Below are 27129 nucleotides of genomic sequence, written 5' to 3'. Positions count from 1 at the left end.
TCAGCTCAAACTCTTAATTTCTTTAGTTTTATATTTGCAAAGAGTTGGGGTTCCCTCATTATAATACTATTTCAGAACTCTTCCAGTTATTTTTACAAATTACTTTTCTTTTTTTTTTTTTTTTTTCAACGTTTATTTTATTTTTGGGACAGAGAGAGACAGAGCATGAACGGGGGAGGGGCAGAGAGAGAGGGAGACACAGAATCCGAAACAGGCTCCAGGCTCTGAGCCATCAGCCCAGAGCCTGACGCGGGGCTCGAACTCACGGACCGTGAGATCGTGACCTGGCTGAAGTCGGACGCTTAACCGACTGCGCCACCCAGGTGCCCCTACAAATTACTTTTCATACAACGTTGGTCATCTTATGATTCATTTATAAATAGCAAACATTCAAAAAATATTGCTTTTCTATCCAAGAACAAGACATGTCTTTCAATTTATTTAATCATGGTATTTTTCCTACTCTGAGTAGAATTTAAAGGCTTTCTTTCTAAAACTCTGCAAATTTTTGTTAGCTTTATACACACATATTTTCTTTTATGTTGTTATTGTAAATGTTATCTTTTATTCCATTATAATTTGAACTGGCCAGATGTACTAAGAAAAGTTGAAGGGTTATATGAATCTTTTATCAGCTGCTTTTCTGTATTCTCTTGATGTTTTTTTTCAATTTTTTATTTAAAAATGCATGTTTTCCAGATATACAAAACCAGATGATCTGTCAAAAAATGATTATTTTCCCACTTTCTCTACAATTTTTGTATTTTTCAATCATTTGTCTTGTCTATTTGCACAGGTTCGTATGTTAAGGGCATGCCAAATAATACGGTGTCCGAGGGCATTTTTGTCTTTTTCCTAACTTTAAAGGTAATCCACTGTCTCAATGCTGGATTTCTTGTAAAGTTCTGGATGAACATGAAAGACAGCAAGGTCTATGGCATTTCATTCCAACTATCAATCTGAGAGATGTGTAAGTCTAGCAGCTGCCATTTTTTAAAAAAAATTTATTCTAATGTTTATTTTTTTCTAAGCACGTGAGAGAGACTGCGCGCACACAGGGGAGGGACAGAGAGGGAGGGAGACACAGAATCCTAAGCAGCTTCAGGCTCCAAGCTGTCAGCACAGAGCCCGACCCGGGGCTCGAACCCACGAACCATGAGATCATGACCTGAGCTGAAGTCGGAGGCTTAACCGACTGAGCCACCCAGGCACCCCTCACAGCTGCCATTTCTGCCTTTAGCTCTCATCTGTCCCGTCCTGAATTCGAATGAAAACATGCCACACATTTCCATTTATAAACTGCTTTAGAAGATATTTTTAATAACTGGTATATGCCATACTAATTACTTTTATGTGGAAATAATAACAAATACAATGTTTTAAGAAGGGAAACGTCTTACTAAAATATATACACCCACACACGCACACATATGTATCACCATCACCCCACGAAGCTGGCACAAGAGCTCAATATCAGAGCAGTTTTGGTTTTATTCCTACTCTTCCTATAGAGGCATTTTCATTAATTTAGTAAAGACAAGCCTAAACAGGTTTGTGACTTTCATCTCAGCTTTTGTGATGTCTTTCTTTTTCCTCTTACCATTCAAACTTGTGTGTTTGAAATCTTTACAAGTAAATGAGCTGAAACAAATAAAACTAATTCACTTGAGATTTTGTAGACATCTGGTGGAGTTATTTTCTGAGTAATTAGAATGAGAGGCGGGACAATTCCCTGAAGTAAAGCCACCATACAGTTGGATACCCAGTTATTTCTACAGCCATCAGATGGCATGCGGCGAGCATATTGATTCACAAATTGACAAACAGTTATGTAAAGCTGCCACCTGATTTTCTAAGACCGTTTATGTTATATCAATATATGCACAACCTGCTTTTCTAAAAGATGCCTTTTCTCTGTCCTCTCACAGTCTGCTCCATGTCTTTATGTCCTATCACCTCACTATCCCTTCATGTTGTTAGAGATAGGGAACACAGTTGTCTCTCAAGGGCTGGTATCTGCTCGCCCTTGGTTAATCTGACATCTGTACACAAATATGAATCAATTACAATTCGGATTTTGAAAACGTATCTATTTTGGTAGGTAGAGTTATTTATGAAAGAAAGTAAAGATATGTAAATGGTTTCACTTTTGTAATATTTATCGCTATTTGGCTTGGAAATGTTGATCAGTGAATTCTTAATATTTCAAATGCATGTCTTAATATTATAAAATCATAGATCTAGGGGGTGCCTGGGTGGCTCAGTCGGTTGGGCGTCCGACTTCGGCTCAGGTCACGATCTCACGGTCCGTGAGTTCGAGCCCTGTGTCGGGCTCTGGGCTGATGGCTCAGAGCCTGGAGCCTGCTTCCGATTCTGTGTCTCCCTCTCTCTCTGCCCCTCCCCCGTTCATGCTCTGTCTCTCTCTGTCTCAAAAATAAATAAACGTTAAAAAAAAAATTAAAAAAAAAATCACAGATCTAGAATGGATCTGAAAGTTCAAATTGTTATTCTCACTGCTAGGGAACAAAAGCACTTAAACCACTGTACAAAGATATACATCTTTCCAATTTAAAATAACTCTAGGAGATTCTGCAACTATCTTAAGTCACCCATGGTGGAGTAAAAAATTGCTATCAAGAAAAAAAATTGCTATCAAGAAAGTTTCCCTTTTAGCCAATCTAAATCCCACAGGTTATTAAAAATCTCCTTTATTGTGTCTATGCCTTTAGTATTTTACTGTTAGGGATAACATTTATAGAGCAACAAAGTCAGGTGTTTTCACCATGCCAAGAACAAAGGTATTTTAATCAAGACTCACCCAGATGGTGGCTATCCTTACCACTTCACTTCTTCCTGGATCCCACACTATCACTATTCTCAATCACTCTCAATTTAACTTTACCCAAGAGTTAGATAATTAGGATTTATTTCTATGTATGTATGTATTTTAGAGACAGAGAGAGTGCACGCGCAAGCATGAGTAGGGGAGAGGGGCAGAGGGAAAGAGAATCTTAAGCAGGTTTCACACTAAGCACTGAGCCCAGGGCAGGGCTTGATCCCATGACACTGGAATCATGACCTGAACCAAAATCAAGAATCGGATGCTTAACTGACTGAGGATTTATTTTTAGATGTAAGTTAAGGATACAGGATACTTCAAAGGTGCAACGTTTGCAAGTTGTTTAAAAATATAAAGGGAAATTATGTATGTGAATTAAGACTTGATAGTCATGTAAACAAATATTACAAACTTATCCTTAGTTGAACATATTCCCCAATCCCGGGATATTTAGACATGACACCAGAATTGACACACAAGTAAAACTCATGTTTTGCTAGGGCATTTGCATCCATCAGGTCTACTTGTTTTCCTCATTTATCTTTTTAATCATGAACTATGTCCATTACGCATCAAGTCAAGATGTATCCATACCCTTTTGTTTTGCAGTGCATGGAACAAGACCACCAAATCCCACCCAAACTGATTCAAAACTTTTGCCAAAGGATAGTAACTCCATTTTCATTCTCACAAGTGAAAGCACAGTATGACAACATGCCCAAGTAGTTAGTAAGTACATCCTGAACGGTGGTTCAAATGCAGCGGAAAACTCACCAGAGGTTTCGTCTACTCTCTCATCTACTATGTGGTCCTTCTGATGAACCCATTCACTATTGCACTTGAAGTAGATCTGGGTGGCGGGGCTGGCTTTACAATACAGGTTCACAGGCTTATTCTTCACAATATAAGCTTCTTCGGGCTCAATAAGAAAATGTGGTAGAGGCTCAGGTGGATCGGATGGAAAGGTTTCTGGGAGTTCATGAAAAAAGTCATCATCTGGTAAAACAAGAAGAAAGTGGAAAACATTCAAATCATTGTAGTCACTTGCCATTTACTTGCTATTCATTTAAAAATAGTGACTCATAAATGACTTAATTAGGTACCCGAGCGCCTGCTATGCATCAGGCAGTATGTTAGGTCTATAGACTTGTTGCTCAGTTAATGATTTGCATTATTATTCTAATTTTTGCACATGAAAAAACTCAACATCAGGAAGGGTAAATATAATGCCTTGAGCATGCAGGTAGTTTGTAAATAGCAGAACTGGGATCAGAACTCAGGTTTGTCTCACTCAGAAAATGTGATCCTCCCAATGTAGTACTACACCTCCCATCACACGGTGTTCCTTCTCCTTGAGAGCTGACAAAAGCAGAAGCAATTGCATTAGAAAAATTCATTTGGGATGCCTGGGTGGCTCAGTCGGTTAAGCCTCCGACTTCGGCTCAGGTCATGATCTCATGGCTCATGAGTTCAAACCCCGTGTCGGGCTCTGTGCTGACAGGTTGGAGCCTGGAGCCTGCTTCAGATTCAGTCTCCCTCACTCTCTGCCCCTCCCGTGCTTGTGCTCTGTCTCTCTCTCTCTCTCTCTCTCTTAAATATAAATAAACATTAAAAAAATAAAAAAAAGAAACATTTGTTTCTTTTGAAACATTGAAAAATATAAGGCTCCTAGGCAAACCTTAAAACTCTTTGCAAGGAGCTGAGAAGGAATACTAGGAACCTGAATTAGTGATCTTTAAGTTCAGATTCAAAGGTGCCACTGCATGACATAGTCTTTCAAATGAATTCATTCATTCAACCAAAACTATTTGTTGAACTCAGGATTATTCTCAGCTCCGGAAAGCAGCCAATAGGCTGACAGAGTGGAGCCCAGTCAATAGAGTAGAGCCCAGAGTCTAGCAATTCTGTTTCGTCTTATTTAGAAACTATACCTCCAGTATCAGATATATTAAATGACTAGCTAAACCTGTCCTCATTAGAATATTACTGAGTTATTATCGTGAAGAACAATAGTCAATGGTCTCATTTTTTTTTATAGCACAGAAAATTGTTAAATATATTGCTCCCACCCTGCTATTTCAACACCAGTGAAGAAACAAAACCCCCAAACCACTTAAGATATTTATCCACTTTGAGGTATGTTTTTCATAATTTGGGTTCTGTATGATTCCAAATAAAAATAGAAAAAAAAAGTGCCATTAAAAACCTTATTATCATATTTCACAAAAGTCAAGGTAAAAAGAGTCTTTCCAATACACTGAAAATAAATCAGACCTGATATTTTTCTTCCTGTGACAGATAGTGGAGAGCAAAACTATTATTAATTCCTTAAGTTGATTAAGCACCCTAGGATTATATGTCGGGTTAACACTGTGAGGTCAAAATTAAAAGTTTTTACAATTTTTTTCTTTTAATATTTATCTTTTTGAGAGGGTTGGGGGAGGGAGAGAGAGAGAGAGAGAGAGAGAGAGAGAGAGAGAGAGAGAGAGAGAGAATGAGTGGGGGAGGGGCAGAGAAAGAGGGAGACACAGAATCCGAAGCAGGCTCCAGGCTCTGAGCTGTCAGCACAGAGCCCAACATGGGGATCAAACTCATGACTGTGAGATCATGGCCTGAGCTGAAGTGAAGTTGGATGCTCAACTGACTGAGCCACCCAGGTGCCCCTCAAAATTAAAAGGTTTTGAAAGTACATATATCCAATGGTTGTTCATATGTCACCTTGAAACCCATTTTATAACTCATTCTGGTGTTGCCCTATTTTGCATGAAGGCCATTAGTAAAATGGACATTTGTCTGTTAAGAAACCTGGCCTGGAGCTTTTCTCATCTAGGTCATGGGTAGCTGTCAAATAGTAACCATGTTTGATCTCTGCCAATATGTTGTGCAATGAAAACTGGCTTTGCTTACATCATAGACACAACTAGCTTTCAAAGCTCTTCACAATTTTAAATTTCTGACACTGGTATGTAAATGATGCATCCTATAGCTAGCTTTCTTTCTCACTTTACTGCCTTCATTTGCTTTCTTCTGGCAGGGCATCATTTCTGGTTTTTCCATTGTTGAACATCAAGGATCCAAACTGTCAGTTAACTAAAGAATAACCTTGTTTCCATCAATTTCAGCTTCTGTAGTCAATATGCAAGAACACTCAAGACTGCTTAAATAAACACAGTTCAGAAAGGCAAAGGAATAGGGAACTGAGGTATTGACGGATTCATCAACATAAAGCTGATATCTTGAAGGCCTTATTCTCTTATTTCATTTTTTCCCCCAATGACCTTATTGTTATATGTGATGATGGACAGTTCTGATTATCAACAGAATGCCACAAAATATCAAACTCAAATTCTGTAAAATGTTAGCTGTTGTTTTTAATTATTATTCATGAAGGCAGAGGATCAATTCATTTTCTTTTTTTACTATTGATGAATACAAAAAGTGTATACACCAATAGTAAAAACTAATTGTGTACACATACAAACAGTAAAAAAACTGTATACACATGCAAAAATGTATATGTATTTTATAGAAATATTTTTATTTAGGTTTGCAAAATACAAAAAGGTTTTCATTCAGTTATTGTTTCAGAAAGTGAGATTGTTCCTTTAGAAGGAATGATGATTGTGAAATATCAGATGACTGTTTACTACCTTACCTTATTCAATCATGTAGCAAAGTACTTATGTATTCACATCCTACAGAAAGATAGGCACTAAAAATTGATTACCCTTCCTTGCCAAAAGCGTGTATTTCTTCCTTCTGATTATTTTATTGTAAACTACTGGGAAGACTAATGGAAGTTGAGAAAGTCACACATATGTTTTCAACTCAAAAGGGGCTCTGTGAAATGCTGGAAAAAATAGTAATCATGTATTTAAAAAATGTATGGACAACCTAATTTTGTATTTGCTTAATTCTTTGTTTTAAGACAAGAGGATCACTACTAACAAAGTGAAATAATCCTATGACTTGGTTTGAAGTTTCATAAAGTGTTGATTTTTTTAAGGTGTTTGTCACATAACACTTATTGTATTTTATAACAATAGGAAAGATTTCCATCATTTGAAACATTTTCATTATGTGTTAAATTCAGTGTTTCTTTTACATATCATTGTACTTACTACATAAACCCTATCTCATAAATTTGACCTAGGGAGATGCCTTAACCAGCAATATCATATAAGGTTGTTACTATTTCTTATAATACACATACGGTGTTTAAGTCCATGCCTAGATAAATTCACATCAGGCAATATAGTACATTACTCCTAGTGCTTAATTCTGGAGATGGGAATGGCATTTCTAAAGATACTTTTCAAGACTCTGAGCCAGTAAGATATATATAATGGGGTAGATTTGACAAAATGGGAATGGACTGATTATCTGTGGGTTCACAAGCTGCTGGGAAATTCTCCTCTTCTGCATTTGCAGCAAGTGGCCTGAATACCATGCCCAACCATGGAAATTGGTCCAGATAACAACCTCTCTGGCATTGGGTTGAGAATGCTAAGACAATACTTTCTTTGGTCCAGGCAAAAAATGGTAAGTATGAGGATTAATTTCAGAAATTGTCTTTTTATTAAATCTCTTTTTAAATATTTTTTCTAGACTAAGTTTTGAAAATCAAACAAGTGAGCCAATTTTCTTCAACCAAAATTATAAAAGAAAACTTCTGAGTATTTAAATATCCGGCATGGTTACATCTATATGTATTTAACAAGGAAAAAATAAATGACCATCTTCAAATGCCATGTGTATTTTACAAGGAAAAAAGTAATCATTTCCAAATATCATGTGTATTTAATAAGGAAAAAATGACCATCTTCAAATACCATGTGTATTTTACAAGGAAAAAGTGACCATCTCCAAATACCATGTGTATTTTACAAGGGAAAAATGATCGTTGGTAAATGACCATCTACAAATACCTCTTCATGAAAACTTAGCTCCTCTGGATCATGTATGCATTTGCCTTGCACACATACGGAGAAACCTACTTTTCAGTTTTGGCCACCAGTTTTATGCAATTATTACCAATTTTCAAAGCCAGAAATACATAACAAATGCTTAACACTACAATGAGAGCTCCTCTGAAGGCAGGAGTTATTGTCATTTTCATTTTTTATTTTCCATTAAGTCTAGCATAATGCCAGGCACATTGTAGGAGGTCAATAAAAATCTTATAAAAGCATAAATATTGTATAAATGGCACCTGCGATCATTCAGAAAAGATTCACAAGGCATTTTTTTTATTGTTTTATTTATTTTTGAGACAGAGAGGGAGACAGAGTGCAAGACGGGGAAGAGCAGAGAGAGAGGAGACACAGAATCCAAAGCAGGCTGCAGGCTCTGAGCTGTCAGCACAGAGCCTGACGCGGGTCTATAACTCAGGAACCATGAGATCATGACCTGAGCCAAAGTCAGACACTTAACCGACTGAGCCACCCAGGTGCCCCAGATTCACAAAGTATTTTAGAGTTTATAGTGTCTCAAATTAATTAACAATACAAGAGGTTGTAACAATAGTAAGATCTACAAACGGGACTGGCTACAAAATTTGTGTGGCCTGGTGCAGAGTGGAAAGAAATTTGGGGATCCTCATTAAAAATATATTAAGAATTCTGAAACAATGGCAGATAAGCATCCAACCAAGTGTCCTGTGTGACAGCACAGGTCACATACCCACAAAGTTGGTCTTGTCTACAAATGTCAGTTAACTGAGCATTCCACCTCATGGAAAATCTGAGAATTAAGACTTTGTCTTTATTAATGGATATTTGTTTTAGAACTCATTTGCTACTTTCCAGCTTCTTATTGTGATTAGATGTTTTCTAGAAGAATCATGGCTTTCCAGAGACAGAAACTCAGTCTCCAAAGAAGTCTGCGAGCAAATGTGTTTGCAGTGGAGCACAAGGGAAAGCATGCGACTGTATTTGCTCATGGCTTTCCCTTTGGATTACTCCAGTGCCCATTCATAGGCCTGACCCAAAACAAGTCAAATCTCTGCCACACTGAAGCTAAATCTTCCAGGGCACTAGAAGACTGTTTAATACAAGGGAAAAATAAGGTTTGAGATTTTAAAATTTAATACATGGGGAAAACAAGGTTTGAGATTCTACCTTGAGTTGGTAGACTGTTTACTGAGATCAGTTGCTGACATGCAATTCATTTTACTATACAAATAAACTAGCTTTCTGATACTATTAAGGTCATGCTACAAAATTGGAAGCTATAAAAGAACAGTTTGTCTTTTCAGCAGGGAGATCAGTGAGTGCATCCTATTACTACTTTTTTTTTTTTTTTAATATAAATATCCAAAGAGCCCTGAAGTCTTCAGGGAGATAATGGGAACTCAATTTGTGAATAGCAACTTCAGACAATGAACTTATTTCTGGCAACATGCCACAGTTATCCCAAATTATTATAGGTTGTATAAAGGCACACCTCAGTTGCTGATATTGACGGCATTATGAAATTTGGGCCATATGACTTGATTAATAAAATTGCTAAACAAGTTTTCTCCATGTAGTTTATTCAAATTAACAAAATAAAATTTCCACAGTTGTTTTTATTCTGTACATTGAATTCACTATTAACTTAAAGCTATAATTGCCATTTCGATTTAGATGTAAGGTTATTATTCATTTTAACCTTCTCTAACACTTAATTTTCCACTCTCTCATTACTCAATAATGATATCGCCATTTTTATCTTTATATCAGGTAAATCTCAATATTTCCTTTTCTGTTATCTCATATAGCCTTTGTTTTTTCATTTATACACAAGAAGAGAAAGCTTTGTACCATGTATTATTTTTATAGACTTTCATTCCACCTAAATCTTGACAGGAAAATATTATGCTATGAACATCAATCTAGGAAGCTTAGGTTGCTGGTTTTATTGCTATGTATCAAGCCTTAATTTTCATCAACTTAATACATAAGTTTCTATATTTCTGAATCATAAGACTTAAACTATTATTGCTTATATCATAAAATATAGGACTATTATCTCTTTGTCTGAGACCTGAAGCGTATTCTTCTGAAATGGAATTTACTTCCAAATGATTCAAGAGCAATTTAAAATGAATGACTGCAAAGCTAATTTTATCTGCATTTGGCTGCCCATCCATCAGAGAGATAATTCATGATATATTACAACAAAAGGCAGCTGAAATTAACTATCTGAATGAGACTCCAGCTTATTTTTAATATTTTGATTAAAATATCCTTTGGAAGACAAAGACTACGGTCTATACTTCATGCAACATATTGATGGATTCATCATTTAAATTTAAGTAGCTGAATATATAATGCCTTAAATGTATTACACAATTTGGAGGTACTGCACGATTCTAACTCCAAAAGAAAAAAAAAACTTTCCTTTTTCTTCTTTTAAAGAAATACTTGCAAAATCATGCTGATATATGATTAACGGTGACATGAAGTCAACATGATATTGGCGACACACTTACCTGTGAAACAGAGGCACCTCCTTCTGCCCCAGTTTAAGGCTTTATAGTCTCTCAATTTTACTAATATAAAATCCTTCCAAGTGTTTTCCTGCCTACAGTCTTTACTTCTGCCACGTAGTCTATACCATGCTCGTAGAAAATTTTTTCAAAAATACCTTTACTCCCTTTTTCAAATAATTTAATAAAGACAACATAAAACCAGGTGGTAAGTTTATTTTTGCTTATCAGATGAGCTAAAAAACAGTGAATGACTGATGAGGAGTTGAGGAAATGTGCATTTGCATATACCGGCTATAGTGTAAATTTGCACCATGGTAGAGAAAAATTGACAATATAAATAAAAATTTAATCTCTGCACACATCCAAATAGGTTATCCCACTTCTTGGAACTTTACATTTTACAGACGTAATGGCATATATGTATGTATGTGTGTGTGTGTGTGTGTGTGTGTGTGTGTGTGTATGGATATATGCGTATATATATAATACACACATACACAAAGATGTTCACTGCAGTACTGTTTATTAAAAAGTACACGAGGGGCACCTGGATGGCTCAGTCAGTTAAGCATGTGCCTGAGGCTCAAGTCATGATCTCTCAGTTCGTGGGTTTGAGCCCCATGTTGGGCTCTGTGCTGGCAGCTCAGAGCCTAGAGCTTGCTTTGGATGCTGTGTCTCCCTCTCTCTGTGTCTCTCCCCCATTGACGTTCTGTCTCTCAAAAAATGAATAAATGTTTAAAAGAATTTTTTAAAAATACATGATATATTTCAACAAAAGCAGCTGGAATTAACTATTCGATGAGAATTATTTGAATGAGAACAACTAACAATCAACTGAGGAATGGTTAAATAATTATTTATGATATATCCTTCTAAGAGAAAACTGTTTTTCCAATTAAAATAAGAAGCATATTTGTCTGTATTAAATTAGAAGGGCATCCATTAGTTAGTTAAGCACGTAAAGCAAGTTTTTGGCCAATCTGCATAGAATGATGCCACTTTTGGGAACAGATGGAAGGAAGGAAAGAAGGTAGGAAGGAAGGGCACGCAATGCCTAGGTGAGTGCTTGACTGAATAACCAGGGACCACAGCTTTTCCAAGTTGACACATCAAACTGGCCATCACACTTCCCACAACATTGCCATGGTTTCATACCTCTTGCTCATTCTTCAGACATCAGACATCCCTTCTTCCGAAGGCCCTCTCACCTCCAAATCCTGGACCTCAGCCTCTGATATCATCTCCCATTGCTCTCTACTTTTCTTGTTTATTATTTCTTCCCCACTAGAAAGCAAGTTCAGAGCTTTAGGAAAGTGCTTATCTTAATTCGTTTCTGCATAACTGATACCTAGTCCAGTGCCTGGCATGGACAACAGGATTTTAGGTTGTCATTTCCTTTCCATTTGAATTGTCCTGTAAGAAGTTCCTATATGATAAGATAGAAGAATATAGAAATTACTCTATCAACAGAAATAATGGGAAGAAGTCCTTACACAAAATACAACAGAAATACATGTATTTGAAAGGTGGTCCCTTGGCATTCATAAGTACAGATCCACTCCCCATATTAAAAAAAAATTAGATCTACCTTCTATGCAAGTATTTATGTCATACATCATGAAGTGCAATAGCCTTGGGCTAAATATATTCCCTCACTAAATTATCAAAGTTGAATCTAAAACATTTTGTGTGTGGAAAATGATATATTTAATTATTGTGCCTCTTCAACTTCCTGGTCTCATTTGGTGCTTGACTTCATTACACAACTCCCTCCTTTTTGAAACTTTCTCCTCTCTTGGGGACTGCACATTAGCACTAGATTGCTTCCCATCCTACCTCTTTGGCCTTTCTCCTTCTGCTTTGCTGTTTGAGTGCAGTCAGAAACTTACCAAGTTTCTCTCCTTTAGTCTCTCCCTTGGGCATCTCATCCACAACTCTGGCTTCAATTATCAGATCATGTCACACACACAATCTTCCACTCCACCCCCTTGCTTCTTAAAATCCTTTGATGCCTTTGTATTGACCAAGAATGAAATCAGACTCTTTGCCAAGGCCAATGAGGACCCACCCAAACTGATTTCTGGTGGCCTCTCTGTCTCATTTCTTATCCTCATGTCCTTTCCTCACCATTCTCGAGACAGACAGACTGGTATTTGTATCTCTGAACACACCAAACTCAGTCCTACCCTAGAGCATTTGCACAAGCTCTTCATTTAGAAAAGCTCTCTCTCCTTCTTGCCATTTAGGTTTTGTCTCAGTATTTTCTGCCAAAGAGATTCTTGACTACCCAATCTCTCAAACTCTTGATGTGTCTCTTCAAGAACACATCATTCTATTTGATTTCTTCTTACCACCCATCACTCTCAAATTAGCTTGTTTACTCAGTTAGTTGCCTCTTTTCTTTTCCCCCACTACAAAAGTCAAAACTTTATGGGATTAGAAATTTTATCTGTTTTGTTCAACACTCTACCCTCAGCATCAACATCAGATAAACATCTTCCCTCTAAAACCAGCTTCTCTTTTTGACTCAACTCCTTATTTCTGACTACCATATCATTCTAACAGTCAGAAGCTTGGCGTCCTGTCTCCCCATCAGGTCCAATTCATCTACATGTACAATGAATATCAGCTCTATATTGTCTCTCTTACCATCAATCCTTATTCTCCTTTTCACTATCACTGCTCAAATTTAAGTCCTTACTATATTTATATGAATTATTACAAGAGTAATGTTACTAACTTGCCTTGCTCTGGACTTGCTCCTGACCTTCCTCTCTCAATTCCAACTATACCACATCTAAATGGAAGGTGGAATCATAATAGCTTCTGCTGGAAACATCGTGTTCAACAGAAAAAGGCCAAAACTTCACTCAGTTTTCAGCTTATTTACCACCATTCCCCCACAGCTAAAATTGGTGATTCTATATTCCACACTAAGTAAGGTAGGTTTTTAAATTTTTTCCCCACGTGCACGTATTGCTGTGCACATGATGTCTTATTCCCTGCTGACTCTTCAATGCCTATCTCAATACCACTGAAAGATCTATTCTTAGTCCTTCCAGAGATAGCCATTCCTTAGTGTTCAATTGTACAAATCCTTTAACGCGATTTGTGAGTGCCAGTAATTTCTGTATTCCTTATTATAGCCCAGCTCCACCATATATCTAGTAGGCTCTAAAATTTTACTCAGTTGAAGTGAACACACCTAAAATTGATTCCTTGCTCTGAGAACTATGAAAAATATTAATTACTTCTCCATAGTAAAGTATTATGATAATTCAAATTATCTAAATGTAATCTGCCTATATCTATACGCTTATCAAAAAATCTATATATGTTTTTTTAACTATGATGGATATTTTCAAGTATATGAAAAATGATAGAGCAAAGAACCTAAACACCCATAACTCAACTTCCAGAAATTTAACAAGTGTACTCATTTTGTTTCATACACACAAAAATATTTTGTAAGCATTCAGAATTCACATGTAAGGGAAACTAAACATATCAGAGTGTCAGGCTGAGATAGCAAAGAAGACAAATGTCACCAAATTAAGAATAAGAATTAAACAGGAGTGCCTTGGTGGCTCAGTTGGTTAAGCCTCCAACCCCTGATTTTGGCTCAGGTCACGATCTCACGGTTCGTGAGATGGAATCCCCCATCTGGCTCTGCACTGACAGCGTGGAGTGTGCTTAGGATTCTCTCTCCTTTTCTCTCTGTCCCTCCCCTGTTCACACACATACTCTCTCTCAAATAAACTTGAGAAAAAAAAAGAATAAGAATTAAATTCAAAATATTGGAAACTATGAAAATAAAATCTATGGCAATATGCATACATTGTTCAGCCATAAAATTAAGACCTAAAATAAAAATTATCGCTGGTAAGAACACATACTTTATATTTTTAAAACATAACCATTAAAAATCTATATTTCTCATGTAAATTAGAAATTCTTTTTAGTGACTTTGGAATGAAGAACATATCCCTTAAATTTAGTGAAATAATTAATAATACACCAAATATACACAGTACTCCATAGATCCATAATGAAGTTCATGAATATAGGAAGCTTCAAAGTTAGGAAATCTCGGGGCACCTGGGTGGCTCATTCGGTTAAGCATGCAACTTTGTCTCAGGTCATGATCTAATGATTCGTGAGTTTGAGCCCCACATCAGGCTCTGTGCTGACAGCTCAGAGCCTGCAGCCTGCTTCAGAGTCTGTCTCCCTTTCTCTCTGCCCCTCCCTTGGTCACGCTCTGTCTCTGTCTCTCTCTCAAAAATAAATAAACATTTAAAAAAATGTTAGGAAATCTCTATCTTTCCTAGGATTTCCCCAAGCTACAAAACTAAGAATTGTCTTTGACTCTTTCTCTTTCTCACTGTCAACATAAAAACGATCAAAGAGTCCTACTGATTTTATGGCCTACATGTTTCTTTCATCTGTCTCTTTTTCTATTTCTGATTCCACTGCCATCACCATTTCTTGCTAGAACATTTCAAAGTCTCATAGTTGGTATCCTTGGCCTACCACTGAAAGGCAAGATCTAAGTCACTTCTCTGTTTCCTCTAAGACAAATCCGAGCTCATGAACATGGTATACAAGCTCCTCCATGATCTAATGTGTGCCCACCATTCCACCTTCCTTTCTCAATACTCCATCCCTTGCCCTCTACATTACAAAAACACAGACCATCTACTGTCATCTGGACACAACATGCGGTTTCTACACCTTCTGCTTCAGTGACTCCCCTCTCTTATTTTACCTGCTCCTCCTCAGCCTCTAAGCTCTACTCAACCATAATTTCTTCCAGGAAGTTTTCTGTGTCTTTCCTACTTCTGCCAGCTTAGAACATACCTCTCCCATAACCCTACCATCAACTTTATTGGGGAGAAATATTTATTTCTAACACTGCATTTTAAATTAACTTTGGGACAACTAACTGGATGTTATTCATCATTGTACGTGGTGCTTATTACACTCTTGGGAACTGAATATATAATTTTTGAATAAATGGGTGCAGGGTTTTCTGTATCCAGGGAAAAACACATGGACTTTGGGTTATCATAATTATGAATTGGGTAATTGCTATGGAAATAGACTTTGGGACCCCACAGATTTGGATTTGAATCTCAGCACCACTTTTTACTAGGTGTATGATTTTTGGCATTTTACCTAATCTCAGTTTCTGTGTCTATAAAATGGATATAGGCAAAGAGATGTGGTGATAGTGTGTGGGGTGCATGAAATAAGGCAATAGGAATGATTTTGCATAGAGCTGACCACAAATAAGATCTTCACATATGGTAACTATTTGTATTATTTTCTTGTTGTATTATTGTTGTGGATACTAAGCTTGTCTAATTTTCCTAAACACCCTTGAGCACTAGTCACTCTCTGATCTGTCTTCCTGAAGTGTCTTTTCTTTCCTGTGCCTAGTAAACATTAGTTTTCTTAGTTCACCTTAAGCTTTATCCTCTCCAGGATGCCATTCTAGACCCTTTCAGTATGGGCTTGTTGCCTTCTCCCTGGGTTAACAGTGCACAATATGCATTGCCATAGCATTGCATTTAATACACAGTGATAGATCACACTGACCTTTTCTGTGCCCCATTACACAGAGCGTTATTTAAATACAATTATGTGTAATTCTTTCATGAATCTGTAGCACCCAGTCATATTTGGTACATAGCAGGACTAAAAGACAGTATTTGTTGAGTAAACTGATGAAAAGGTACAGAAATTCCTAAAACTGTAAGTTTCTAGATTTTTTTCAAACATATAAGTGTAGAAGTGAACACTCTTCTATTTCCTGCTTTGTTAAAAAAAAAAAAAAGTTTAGAATTTGTACCAGTGTCCCCTTAAGAGTCTGCATTCTTTCTTGTGGGTAGAGAAAATAGTTTTGTCTCACTGTAGTTTTCCTCTTTTAAAACTGGACAGAGGGGCGCCTGGGTGGCGCAGTCGGTTAAGCGTCCGACTTCAGCCAGGTCACGATCTCGCGGTCCGTGAGTTCGAGCCCCGCGTCAGGCTCTGGGCTGATGGCTCGGAGCCTGGAGCCTGTTTCCCATTCTGTGTCTCCCTCTCTCTCTGCCCCTCCCCCGCTCATGCTCTGTCTCTCTCTGTCCCAAAAATAAATAAAAACGTTGAAAAAAAAAAATTTAAAAAAAAATAAATAAATAAAACTGGACAGAATTTATAAATGCAATTTCTGAATTTGCTTTCTCATCCGTAATCTCCCTACATAAAAACACCAGTTACTTTATCACTTCTCAAAACACGTTCACTTTCAGGCCCTGAGTTGGAAGAGCCATCAGGAGGTGGTGAAAGGAACACCAGGTCGGGAACCAGGTGTTGGTCCTTGTCACTTTCCCGATGATTTATTGTTTTTTGTAAGTGTGGGTAGGTAGGTAGGTTGATAGGTAGGTCTGTACAGTGTGAACAAAAATCCAAGGTGTGAGTACACCATATACATAAACAGCAGGGCTTTGAGAGTGAGAGCACTCTAGACGTCTTCTAGGCGAGAAGTCTATGCTTCCATCATGACTGTGTTCAGGACTGTGGGAGGGAGGCCAGGGGTACAAAGGTGGGGGAAAATGCAGAGAGAATTCATTTCTTTGTGCCCTGTCTCGCTGGCTGGGTGGCTCTACCAGAACCAGGGGGTGGGGAAAACATGGGTGAGTATTGCTTGTGGCCATAGAGAAGTAATTTGCCACATAATTAAATATCCACATACAGTTTTGGTTCAAGTGTCTCATTTTATAGAAGAGGAAACTGAGGCCCAGACAGTTTGAGCAATTTGTCTAAGACTGCATGACTATTAATTGGCAGGAGTAGACATCCCAGGCCAATATCAAGATTTCATGGCTCTGGTATATATTTTCTGATTATGTAAGCTCTGTAGCACCATTCCAATACCTCCTTCTAATTCACCTGATAACTTATTTTATCTTCTTATTTTTGAGCTACCATTTTGTTAAAAATTACGTATTTAAAATTTTATTTATTCCAATTGCTAAAATTCTATAATAGAGAAACGTAAAAAAACTGGAAATTCACTCCTCAAGCTCCTTCCCACTCCCCAATTCTACCAACTGTTGACACTAGTGTGTTTTGTTCTGGACCTTTCTCCATGCAGTTATTTACGTATGTGCAAATGTGTGTGGATATATATATTAAAAATATATGTGGACTCATGCTCCATGTCTTTTGTGTTGACTGCAGCTTTTTATAGTAAATTCTCTGCCTTACCAAAGGTGGGGCTATCACATGCCAACTATGCTCAAACTACTGACCTATAATGTTTAGGCTAAGTTAACATCCAATGTTAAAAATAAAAACAACAACAACAACTAAAAACCACTGCACATTTATGGTTCTGGTAATGTCTGCATGACACCAAAATTTCTGCACTTGTTTTAAAACAGAAACAAGCATCACAGACTTTAGTACTATCATTGTTATCTTTAGCTCAGATAATTGAATTCTGGATCTGTGTGTCTGTGCATGCGTGCGTGCGGGTGTGCGTCCTTTATAAAAATTATAGTTTCCAAATGGCACGTGAATATCATTTCACATTTCATCACTTCACCAGGAAAGGATTAATTCACTTCTTGTGTGAGGGTACTGATTATGAACCAATATCCCTACTTTTTATCCCTTTTGATGGAGCAAATGACATTCTTCCAAAATTTACTGTTTGGAAAGCTATTATACCCAGTACACTGAAGAAGAGAGTACGGGTATGAATCACCTCCAGCAAGGTACAGGGTTGGTTAATGTTTCCCTTTTTCACCTCCCCTGCCACTGGAAATCACAACACTTGACACTGGGTCACAAAATTATTAAACCTTAAAGTAGCAACACTTCCTTCTCCATGTGAGACCTCACTTCTCCTTGACACTTTACTCCTAAAATCCCTTTAGGCTCCTGGCCTTTTCTCTCTGCCTTTAACCCCCATAACTAATTAAATCTGGACAAGTCTTTGGTGAAAATAGTTTTCCTTCAAAGTTATTCATTCAAAGTTCCCCTGAAGGCATTCTTTGTCATTTTAGCCTAGCCTGCCATCTTTACATGAAGTTGAAAGAGGTAAGCTATTTTTATAAAATAAAAACTCTTTCAAGACCTAAATCTACCTTGATGTTTCAGATAAAGACTAGATTTTGAAATATGACAAATGCTTCAAAACTTTTAGAAGTTTACCAGTAAACGAAAGTTCCTAAGACTCTGGTCTCATTTAAAGAGAGTTAAGCTTAAAAAAAAAAGTACTACTTTATTTGGAAGTACTTTTATTTGGGGTCTATAACTAAATTCTTCAACAAAAGAGGAAAAGGATTAACTCACCAGTATGGTTGAACTTACTCCCAATAAGTTTGTTTTGGGAATCCTACTGGACCTCAAAATTAAGCAGCACTGTTAATATTGTTATGTATTTAGATGAAAACAAAAATGAAGATCAAAGGAATGAAGGAGATAAGACTGGAAATACAGCACTACTAAAGTATTTTCTCCACTAAGATCAAGTTAAAACTTGCCAAGTAGTGAATTACTTTAAACCTTCTTATACATTTTACAAGTAAACAAAAAATATTACTTTTATTTGGTTTAAAAATATCAAGATCAGACACATACCATTTGTTGTTGATCCAGGGCACTCAGCTCTAGGGCAAAGGACTGAATGAGATTTAATGATGGGCTCCACCATCACTTGCTTAAAGCCAGACACTGTGTCTAAGATGGAAAGGCAGTTTCCTTTATGGAACTATTTTTTAAGTGATTTAATGATCTCATTTTTTAGCTATCCTACAGGATATAACTTTTATAATAAGCTCCTTATGTTTCTCATAGACAAAACATGGATTTTGAAAGTTTGAGTGGGTTTCCCAAGACCATCCATCTGTAAATGGGAGAGCTGGGACAAGAATCCAGGTACGTCGGGTTTTGTAAGCCTGAGTGCCTTTTAAGTGATGTGGCCTCTCACAATGTGAAAACTTTGACTCGTGAAATCACTGTCCGTGATTCCCTTACGGCGTTCTTGTTAGTAACAACATCAAAACAACTATAAAAATAACAAATTCTTATAAGGCACTTACAAAGGCCAGGTACCCCAGTAAGTACATTAGACTTAGTCCCTCATGTAAGTCTCCCAACACCATGGATAATATCGTTGTCTCCATTGTAAAGATGAAAAAGCAGAGGCACAAAGAAGTCAACTAGCTAGCCCAGGTCTACACAGCTCAGAAGTAGCAGAAATTTCCTTTGCCTAACATTCAACACACACTTAGAGAATCACCTGATGAATAATCAGCTCTGTGCAGCTTCTCAAGGAGGCACCAACATCTATTTATTAGTTACAGGTCAAAATGAGAAATAAACAAATGCTACTTTTTCAATATAATTGTATACATACTGTATCTGTTAGTCTCTTCATATATCACAATGATATGTTCTTTTAAAAAAATTTTTTTTTTTACATTTATTTATTTTTGAGAGACAGAGAGACAGAGTGCGAGTAGGGGAGGGGCAGAGAGAGAGGGAGATACAGAATCCGAAGCAGGCTCCAGGCTTTGAGCCGTGAGCACAGAGCCCAGCGCGGGACTTGAACCCACAAACCGTGAGATCATGACCCGAGCCGAACTCGGACGCTTGACCAACTGAGCCACACAGGCGCCCCCACAATGATATGTTCTTAATGCTCTTTTAATTGGTTTACTTTCTAGTTTAGTCAATGAACATATGTAACTGCTTTAAGTCACCTGTAAAAACTATTATCTATGTTAAAGGAAACAGACTTAGCAAATCATCGTCCGCTACATGGAGAGGAATAATAAAACACAATAGGCACAGAATATGTGTAAGCAACCTGAAAATTGTTAACTGCTACAGAATAAGGTATTAGCACTGTTAAATTTATTGTCAAATAGTAGTAACAAGCTAAGACAATTTGTAAAAATATGTAAGAAAAATACTTTAAGATATGTAGTGCAACTTGGCTGCAAAATTTAGCTTCTAGCTGTTATTCTCAAGTCAGAAATATCTTAACTTGCATTTTACCCACCTATAAAGTGCTTCTTCAGAATATCATATGAATAATGATCATGAACCAATATAAACTGAGGCAAAGGAGGGTGATTTGTAGGAAGATAGAGGCTCTGAGGAGGCAGCTCTGGCCTCTTTTGTTACAGGAGGTAGATTCTTTGAACAGTATCCATTTTCCTTTGTTCAAGGCCTCTGTTCTATCAGACCTCAGAAAAAGAAATAAGAGTTGACAATCTACAAATATAAAGGAGGCAAATGATTTGCGGAAAGGAAGAATAACAAGGTTTCCTCATGTTAAGGAGGTGTTTTATCAGCAATGCACTCATGCCTGGAAAATCTAAGTCTTTGAGCACATGTGGTTATTCTCAGGAAGGCATATCCTCTCTGTGTTCCACTTCAGTAAACTCAGGGAGTGAAAAACCATTCTGTGAATGCAGCTAGTTCATTGACATTAGCAGCATATCATTTTCCCAAAGTTTGTGAGAGCAATGGATTGATTTCAGGGTTCACAGTGGGGCAGGGCAAGACATCACGGCTCACATAGCTTTCGGAAACAATATAAATTCATAGAGCTATTTCAGCGCTTCATGAAGATGTGATAAACTACTGGATTGGGTTACACGTTTCCTCCTGCAGTGACTATTTTATCCATTCCTCTTAGATAAGTCAGGCTGATTTGTTGTTTTCATGCTCTGTTTTTCTTTAAATCTACTTAAATAAGCAGGTTGATTTCAAGGCAGACCCCTAACTCCCTCTTCCTCTGTATGGGTTCAACTCAAGTTCTTGAGAAATCGTTATCCTTTTCATACCTTCCAGGCTGACTGGTATAAAAAGTGAATCAAAAAGTAAACAAAACTAAACTCGCATAAATGTGGTCATCAATGACATGCTGTTTTGTGCAGATGTGGACGCAGAATCATGCAGTATTTATGAAAATGGCTCCAAGGCAGTGTGGGCTGTGGTCGGATCCAATGCCTGCGATTGTCTAGAACACATACACATCCCTCAGGCCAAAGTGCCACTTCACTCTCACCAAAACCAGAACCACATCCATATCAAAGCAAATAAATCCTTTCAATAGTCAGGAGAACAGAGAAATGAAGCTATCCGCACTTGATTGTTTCTATTGAAATCACTGCCAGTACTTTAGGGAAAACTTCCACTTGCATGATCTGTCGGGAAAATCAAGCTGCCTTTTTTCATAAATTGGGAAATCATGTTGAATCCAACTGAACTAAAGACTCAAGAAAATATTCTCATGACTCTTATTTTCAATTTACCCATTTGCTGCTTCCAGTGCTTCTGTCTTCTCAGATTCCGATGCTACAGGTCTAAAAACAAAATCCTTATTGTTGATTACCTACCAACCTGATACGTTATAGGAATGACTGCAGAAGTGAAAGATCATATGCAAAACATACCGGATTCAGTACCAGTAGACTCACATTGTCAAGACAATATCCTCTCGGAATCTTAGTTTCATCACCTGTTAAATGGAGGATAATGTGGTGGAAACATTTCTTTGCTCATTATCCACTTCTTCTTGTTTTGTGACAGAAACGTTTCCTACACTCTCAGGCCTTATGGTTCCGCTTCCCATTCACTTCCCATCCAGCACATCAGAGATCCCAATCCTGGGACCACAGCTACTGGTCCCAGGTAAGCAAGCCCCCGACTTGAGGCTTGTCATCAAGATGGAATCTTGGATTTTGCTGTACAGAAAGAAAACGATTGCTTAAAGGACTGTTTGCTAATATGGCGTTGTTAGTGGTGACCTTGATGTGGGATGGAAAAAGCAAGCTTGAATGAAACCAACACGGAGAAAGGCAGAACTGAGAGATGCAGCAAAAATCCCTTAAGGTCATCTTTAGGGTCAGTGGATCTGGTGGCAACTGAAGTCAGATGCATCTAACTCTGGGATTTCTGCTACGTGAACCACTAAATTCAGTTTTTTCTTTCAACCTTAAACATGTTTGATTTGGTCTTCTTCTTTCACTCATCTCCTGATGAGTCCTCACTACATTACAGGGTGAAGTCTGAGCTGACATACCAATATGAATCATACTTGTAAAAAGTTCCTTTTTGTTTAAATAGACAAGCAAAAATTCTTGGCTTTACAAAATATATTTTCACTTTCATTCAATTAAATGACTAAGCTTAAAAAAAAACGTTTCCTATGCCATGGGCACTCTGCCACAGTTGGGCAATATGAAAAATAAGAAAATAAAACTAGCTCTGTAGGAGTTGACAGGCAAGTAAGGACACAAACATATGTTAAACAAGAATAGGTTACTGTAAAAAAGGTGAAAACTGTGGACTATATAAAATGCAGAGCGACCATATCACACAACTCTAGGGGGCGCCATCCACACCATGGCTTATGAAAATGTCATCCCCCTGAGTAATACACAGAAACCCTAGCTCAACCATACACCCCTGTCAGCTGGTAAAGAGGGCCAGCCAAACACTCGCACCAACAGGTATTTTCAGTCTTCCTAATAGCTCTTGGCTGGTGCATTTTGTAATGAACTGATTATTGGCCACTATATTTGAGTTTTTAAGGAGAGTCTGTGACAGACTGCCGGCACCACAGGTTTACCATTCCACAAGCCACGTGCAAATCTCACTGGTCTTCCTTGGCTGTGCTACCATTTGTTAGCGGTCAGCTGGCAGAGGCACCACTAAATCAAGCATCTGTAAACATAAAATGTTGCGTCTCGGGATTACAAAGGTCTCTGGGCAGTGGGAGATTCATTGAACATCAGATTCATTATTTGGCAAAACAAGTGGAGCTTTTGGGACTCAAAGGTCGTTGACAACAACGTACTTTCACACTGTTGCCTCAGCAATAATACTTCATTTTAAGTGGTAAAATCAAACTATAAGTAAATTAGTATCCAAATTAAGCCGACAGCTGCATGTTTTGATGGTGATTAATATGCCCTGGACAAAAGAGGTTTTGCTTCTCTCTTGTTCTCAGTTATAAAAGAGAGAGAGAAAAAAAACTAGTTCTTTGATATAATGCCCCCTTCTGAAGCAGTGCCAAGGTACTTAGTTCATTGTTCAGTTACAACTACACACACCACCACCAACAAATGTGAGATCTTCAGGGAGATGCTGCTTTTCTTTTCTGGTGAAATAACAGCCACAGCTCCCCCTGCCACTCTAAATGAGCCCGGAGGCAAACTCAGACCGGGCCACCTCTCCTTCACAGGACAAGAGAGCTTCAGCCCCGGGCTTGGGCTGATTGCTCTACTTTATTAGATGTGAAACCTCGCTCGGTTGAAAGAAGCAACCTGTAACCTGGCATTTGAATCATGCTGGCCAAACTCTTGCAAAAAAGCATTGGGATGACAAGTCCATATACATCCACATCCGTATTTATCAACTTACTAAGACTGCCACTAGCCTGCTGCATGTTCGAAATTACCCGTCTCTGTTGTTCCCAGTCCGTCCTGCTGCTGCAGTCCTAACCCACGACGTGAAACTTTCTTAAGTACCCTCTGGCCTGCAATGTCGCAAAATGCCCAATGTCTGGAGGCTGAAAGATTTAGCTCTCAGTTGAGCTGGCCAAGTACAATCATGCTTACCTGGCTCTGACTAATGTGCTGACGTTCAGAGGTGTGGATACATTCAAGAGTTACACTGCATTATTGGAATAAGGGCATTATTTAAGTCTCAGTATGATTCAGTATACGGTACAGTGAGGTAGTTTCAAGTATGTCTACCAAGTATTCCATTTCTTAATTCCCCGGGATGACTGATATTTTTAACCAATAGTCACTATGACTGTATTTGCAGCCTCGGCTTAGATGCTGAAAGGCTTAGAACCAAATCTGCAGTACCTGTAAAAACGAAGTCAATCCACATGCTGGTTTTATGGAGAAGGTTAATGGAGCTCAGCGACCGGGAGTGTAGGGGCAGGTTTCCAACAGGGGTTTAGCACTGTGACTTGGGACATGTATCTTAGTGCTTTCTCTTCATCTGTAAGCTGTTCTAACTACTAAGGTTACTATGAGGATTAACTGAGCTTCTAAATGGAAAGTGCTTACAACAGATCCTGGCATTGAGTACCCACTGAATAAACATGCCATCATTATCATAAATTCATTATCATCATTGCCTTGATGATTTTCCTGCCCTCCTAACTTCCTCAGTGATTTATCTTATCCATTGTGGCTTATGTATTTTTCTAAGCATTGCCAAATTCTTTATCGAGCACAGCGCAGTATAAACAAAACAAAGAATATAAATAATTTATTCTTCTAATTTTCTAGCAGAACTAGTGGCCCACTTTGCTTTTATAAGCACATCCTCATTGAAAATATTATTCCGTAATACTGTTTAAAGATTTCACTCCACAATGCTACTTCTAATGGCTCATACCACATTTAAAAGTGTTCTCAATGCTCAAATATGCGCTTGAATGTCAAATGATCTTTCCAAACAGATCAATCTCTAACATACACAGAATTAAAACTGCACATGCCTAAATATCAATGCACATGAAAAGTTACTGAGAATAAACAGCATAAAAGGCAAGCAGGATAATGAGACTGGGCGGTCTGGGATAAGGTCATTTCTAGAGATCTGAGCCTCAGGGCTCATCTACAGAGCAGTATCTTCTTTCTTATCCGGGGTTTAACTTTTCTCCAAGTAGCTTCCCCCTTGGAATTTCTCCATTCTCTAAAGAATTTCCTGAGAAGTAATTTTTTTTTTTATATATATATCCTAACTATAAGTGATAACATTTTCTTTTTCCATTTGAGGAGAAATAAAATTTGGCTCTACAGAATATCGTGGAGCAAATGTGCTACAAAACCACTATCCGGCCCTATCACAAAACAGACCTGGAATTACCTACTTTTCAAAAAAGAAAAGTATGAGTTTATAATTTTTAAGAAATGAAGTCAAGGTAAGCATTGTTTTATACTGAGAAAATATTCGTGATGTTGAAAACACCAACCAACATTCAAATTACATCTGACCTAAAATTTATTGTAAGAGATGAATCACTATATCCTTTTATCTTAAACCCCTTGAAGAATCTAAACTATCTTAGCATCCAACAACAACAAAGACAACATTTTTCCCCCTGGATTCTTTTAGTCTTGCAAAATTGCTTCATAGTCTAAAATCTCCCATTTAAATAAAAAATAAACTACTGAACTACTCATACAATTCATTGTAAAATGTAACAAGGAGCTATTACTGGTAGGGCCTTTGTTAATATAAAATGCTAGCCAGAAACCTTATTGTAAAATAATTTGCAAAGTAGTTCCATATTAAAACCCTCTGTGATCGTCTTAAATCCAGTTAAAATTGTGTATTTTTTAATTGTTAAACTTACTTTTGTTATATTAAACAGCAGAAATAAGCATTGAGTTTGTTATTTAAATTTTTTAAAATATATATTTATTTTTGAGAAAGAGAGAGAGTCTGCACTAGGGGAGGGGCAGAGACAGAGGGAGACACAGAATCCGAAGCAGGCTCCAGGCTTTGAGCTGTCACCACAGAGCCCCAGGCAGGGCTTGAACCCACGTCATGAGATCATGACCTGAACTGAAGTCAGATGCTTAACCGACTGAGCCACCCAGGCTCCCTGAGTTTGTTATTTTTAAATAATAATAACTTTTCTTTGTGAGGCAGTTTATGCCAATACATTTCTATTTACATGCAAGTATAATTTGCAATGATATCAGTCTATAAGGGCCTGTAGAAAGCAGAGAAACATTACAAGCCTTCAAAGGAATTTTAAGTTTAGGAAGTTAAGTTCCTATTAATGTCATGCATTTGACCAGCCATTTAAAGTTCAGAAAACCCTTCACAAACTTACTAATCTATCTTCACTACGACTTTGGTGATCAGGCAGGGAAGGGTTTATTCATCCCCATTTTGTATACAATAATACTGAGGCTCAGAAATCTGAATAACATATCCTCGAATTATACCTTTGGCCAATGTTATGTCAGAACTAGAACCCAGGTCTTCTCACTTCTCCTGTCCTTTTTAACACTGCCTTGTGCCACTTTATTTGAATTTAGATGTTTGATTTTCTAAACATTCTACATGTTAAATATCTATACTTAATCCTCTACAATTTTGATCTCCTCTCCCCACAAACCTTATTGGTTCTTCCTGGAATGAATATATATATATATATATATATATATATATATATATATATATATATATATACACACACACACACACACACACACACACACACATATACATATATATACATATATACATACATATATACACATTATATATATATATTGTATATATATGTATTGTATATATATACACATTATATATATTGTATATATATGTATTGTTATATGTACACATTATATATATTGTATATATATATGTATTGTATATATATACACATACACATTATATATATATATTGTGTATATATATGTATTGTATATGTATATATATATATATACATTATATATTATATATATTCACACATTTTAATTTAATTTAATTTAATTTAATTTTATTTTATTTTTTTGAGAGACAGAGACAGAGAGTGAGTCAGGGACGGACAGAGAGAGAGGAAGACACAGAATCTGAACCAGGCCCCAAGCTCTAAGCTGTGAGCACAGAGCCCGGTGTGGGGCTGGAACTCATATACCAGCAGATCATGACCTCAGCTGAAGTTGGATGCTCAACCGACTAAGCCACCCAGGTGCCCCATGGGATATATTAAGATTAATTATGTCTTCCTGATTATATCCAGACATTTGAACATTATTATTTATTATAC

The 27129-nt window shown here is 37.3% G+C and overlaps 1 protein-coding gene across 3 annotated transcripts in view; it reads right to left on the bottom strand.

Moving 5' to 3' along the window:
* The window catches only part of UNC5C (unc-5 netrin receptor C), a 362171-nt gene that overhangs the window by 154525 nt on the left and 180517 nt on the right, over positions 1 to 27129 (bottom strand). For all 3 annotated transcript variants that reach the window (XM_086704535.1, XM_025921473.2, XM_086704537.1), the window contains exon 2: positions 3614 to 3835. In XM_086704535.1, coding sequence (XP_086560661.1) covers positions 3614 to 3835 — 222 coding nt within the window. The remainder of the gene's footprint in view (positions 1 to 3613; positions 3836 to 27129) is intronic.

Source organism: Puma concolor, chromosome B1, assembly GCF_028749965.1.
Source record: "Puma concolor isolate L17-30 chromosome B1, mPumCon1.1.hap2, whole genome shotgun sequence".
Classification (NCBI taxonomy): domain Eukaryota; kingdom Metazoa; phylum Chordata; class Mammalia; order Carnivora; family Felidae; genus Puma; species Puma concolor.
Note: the sequence above shows the minus strand (reverse complement) of the source record. Positions and strands in the feature narration are given on the sequence as shown.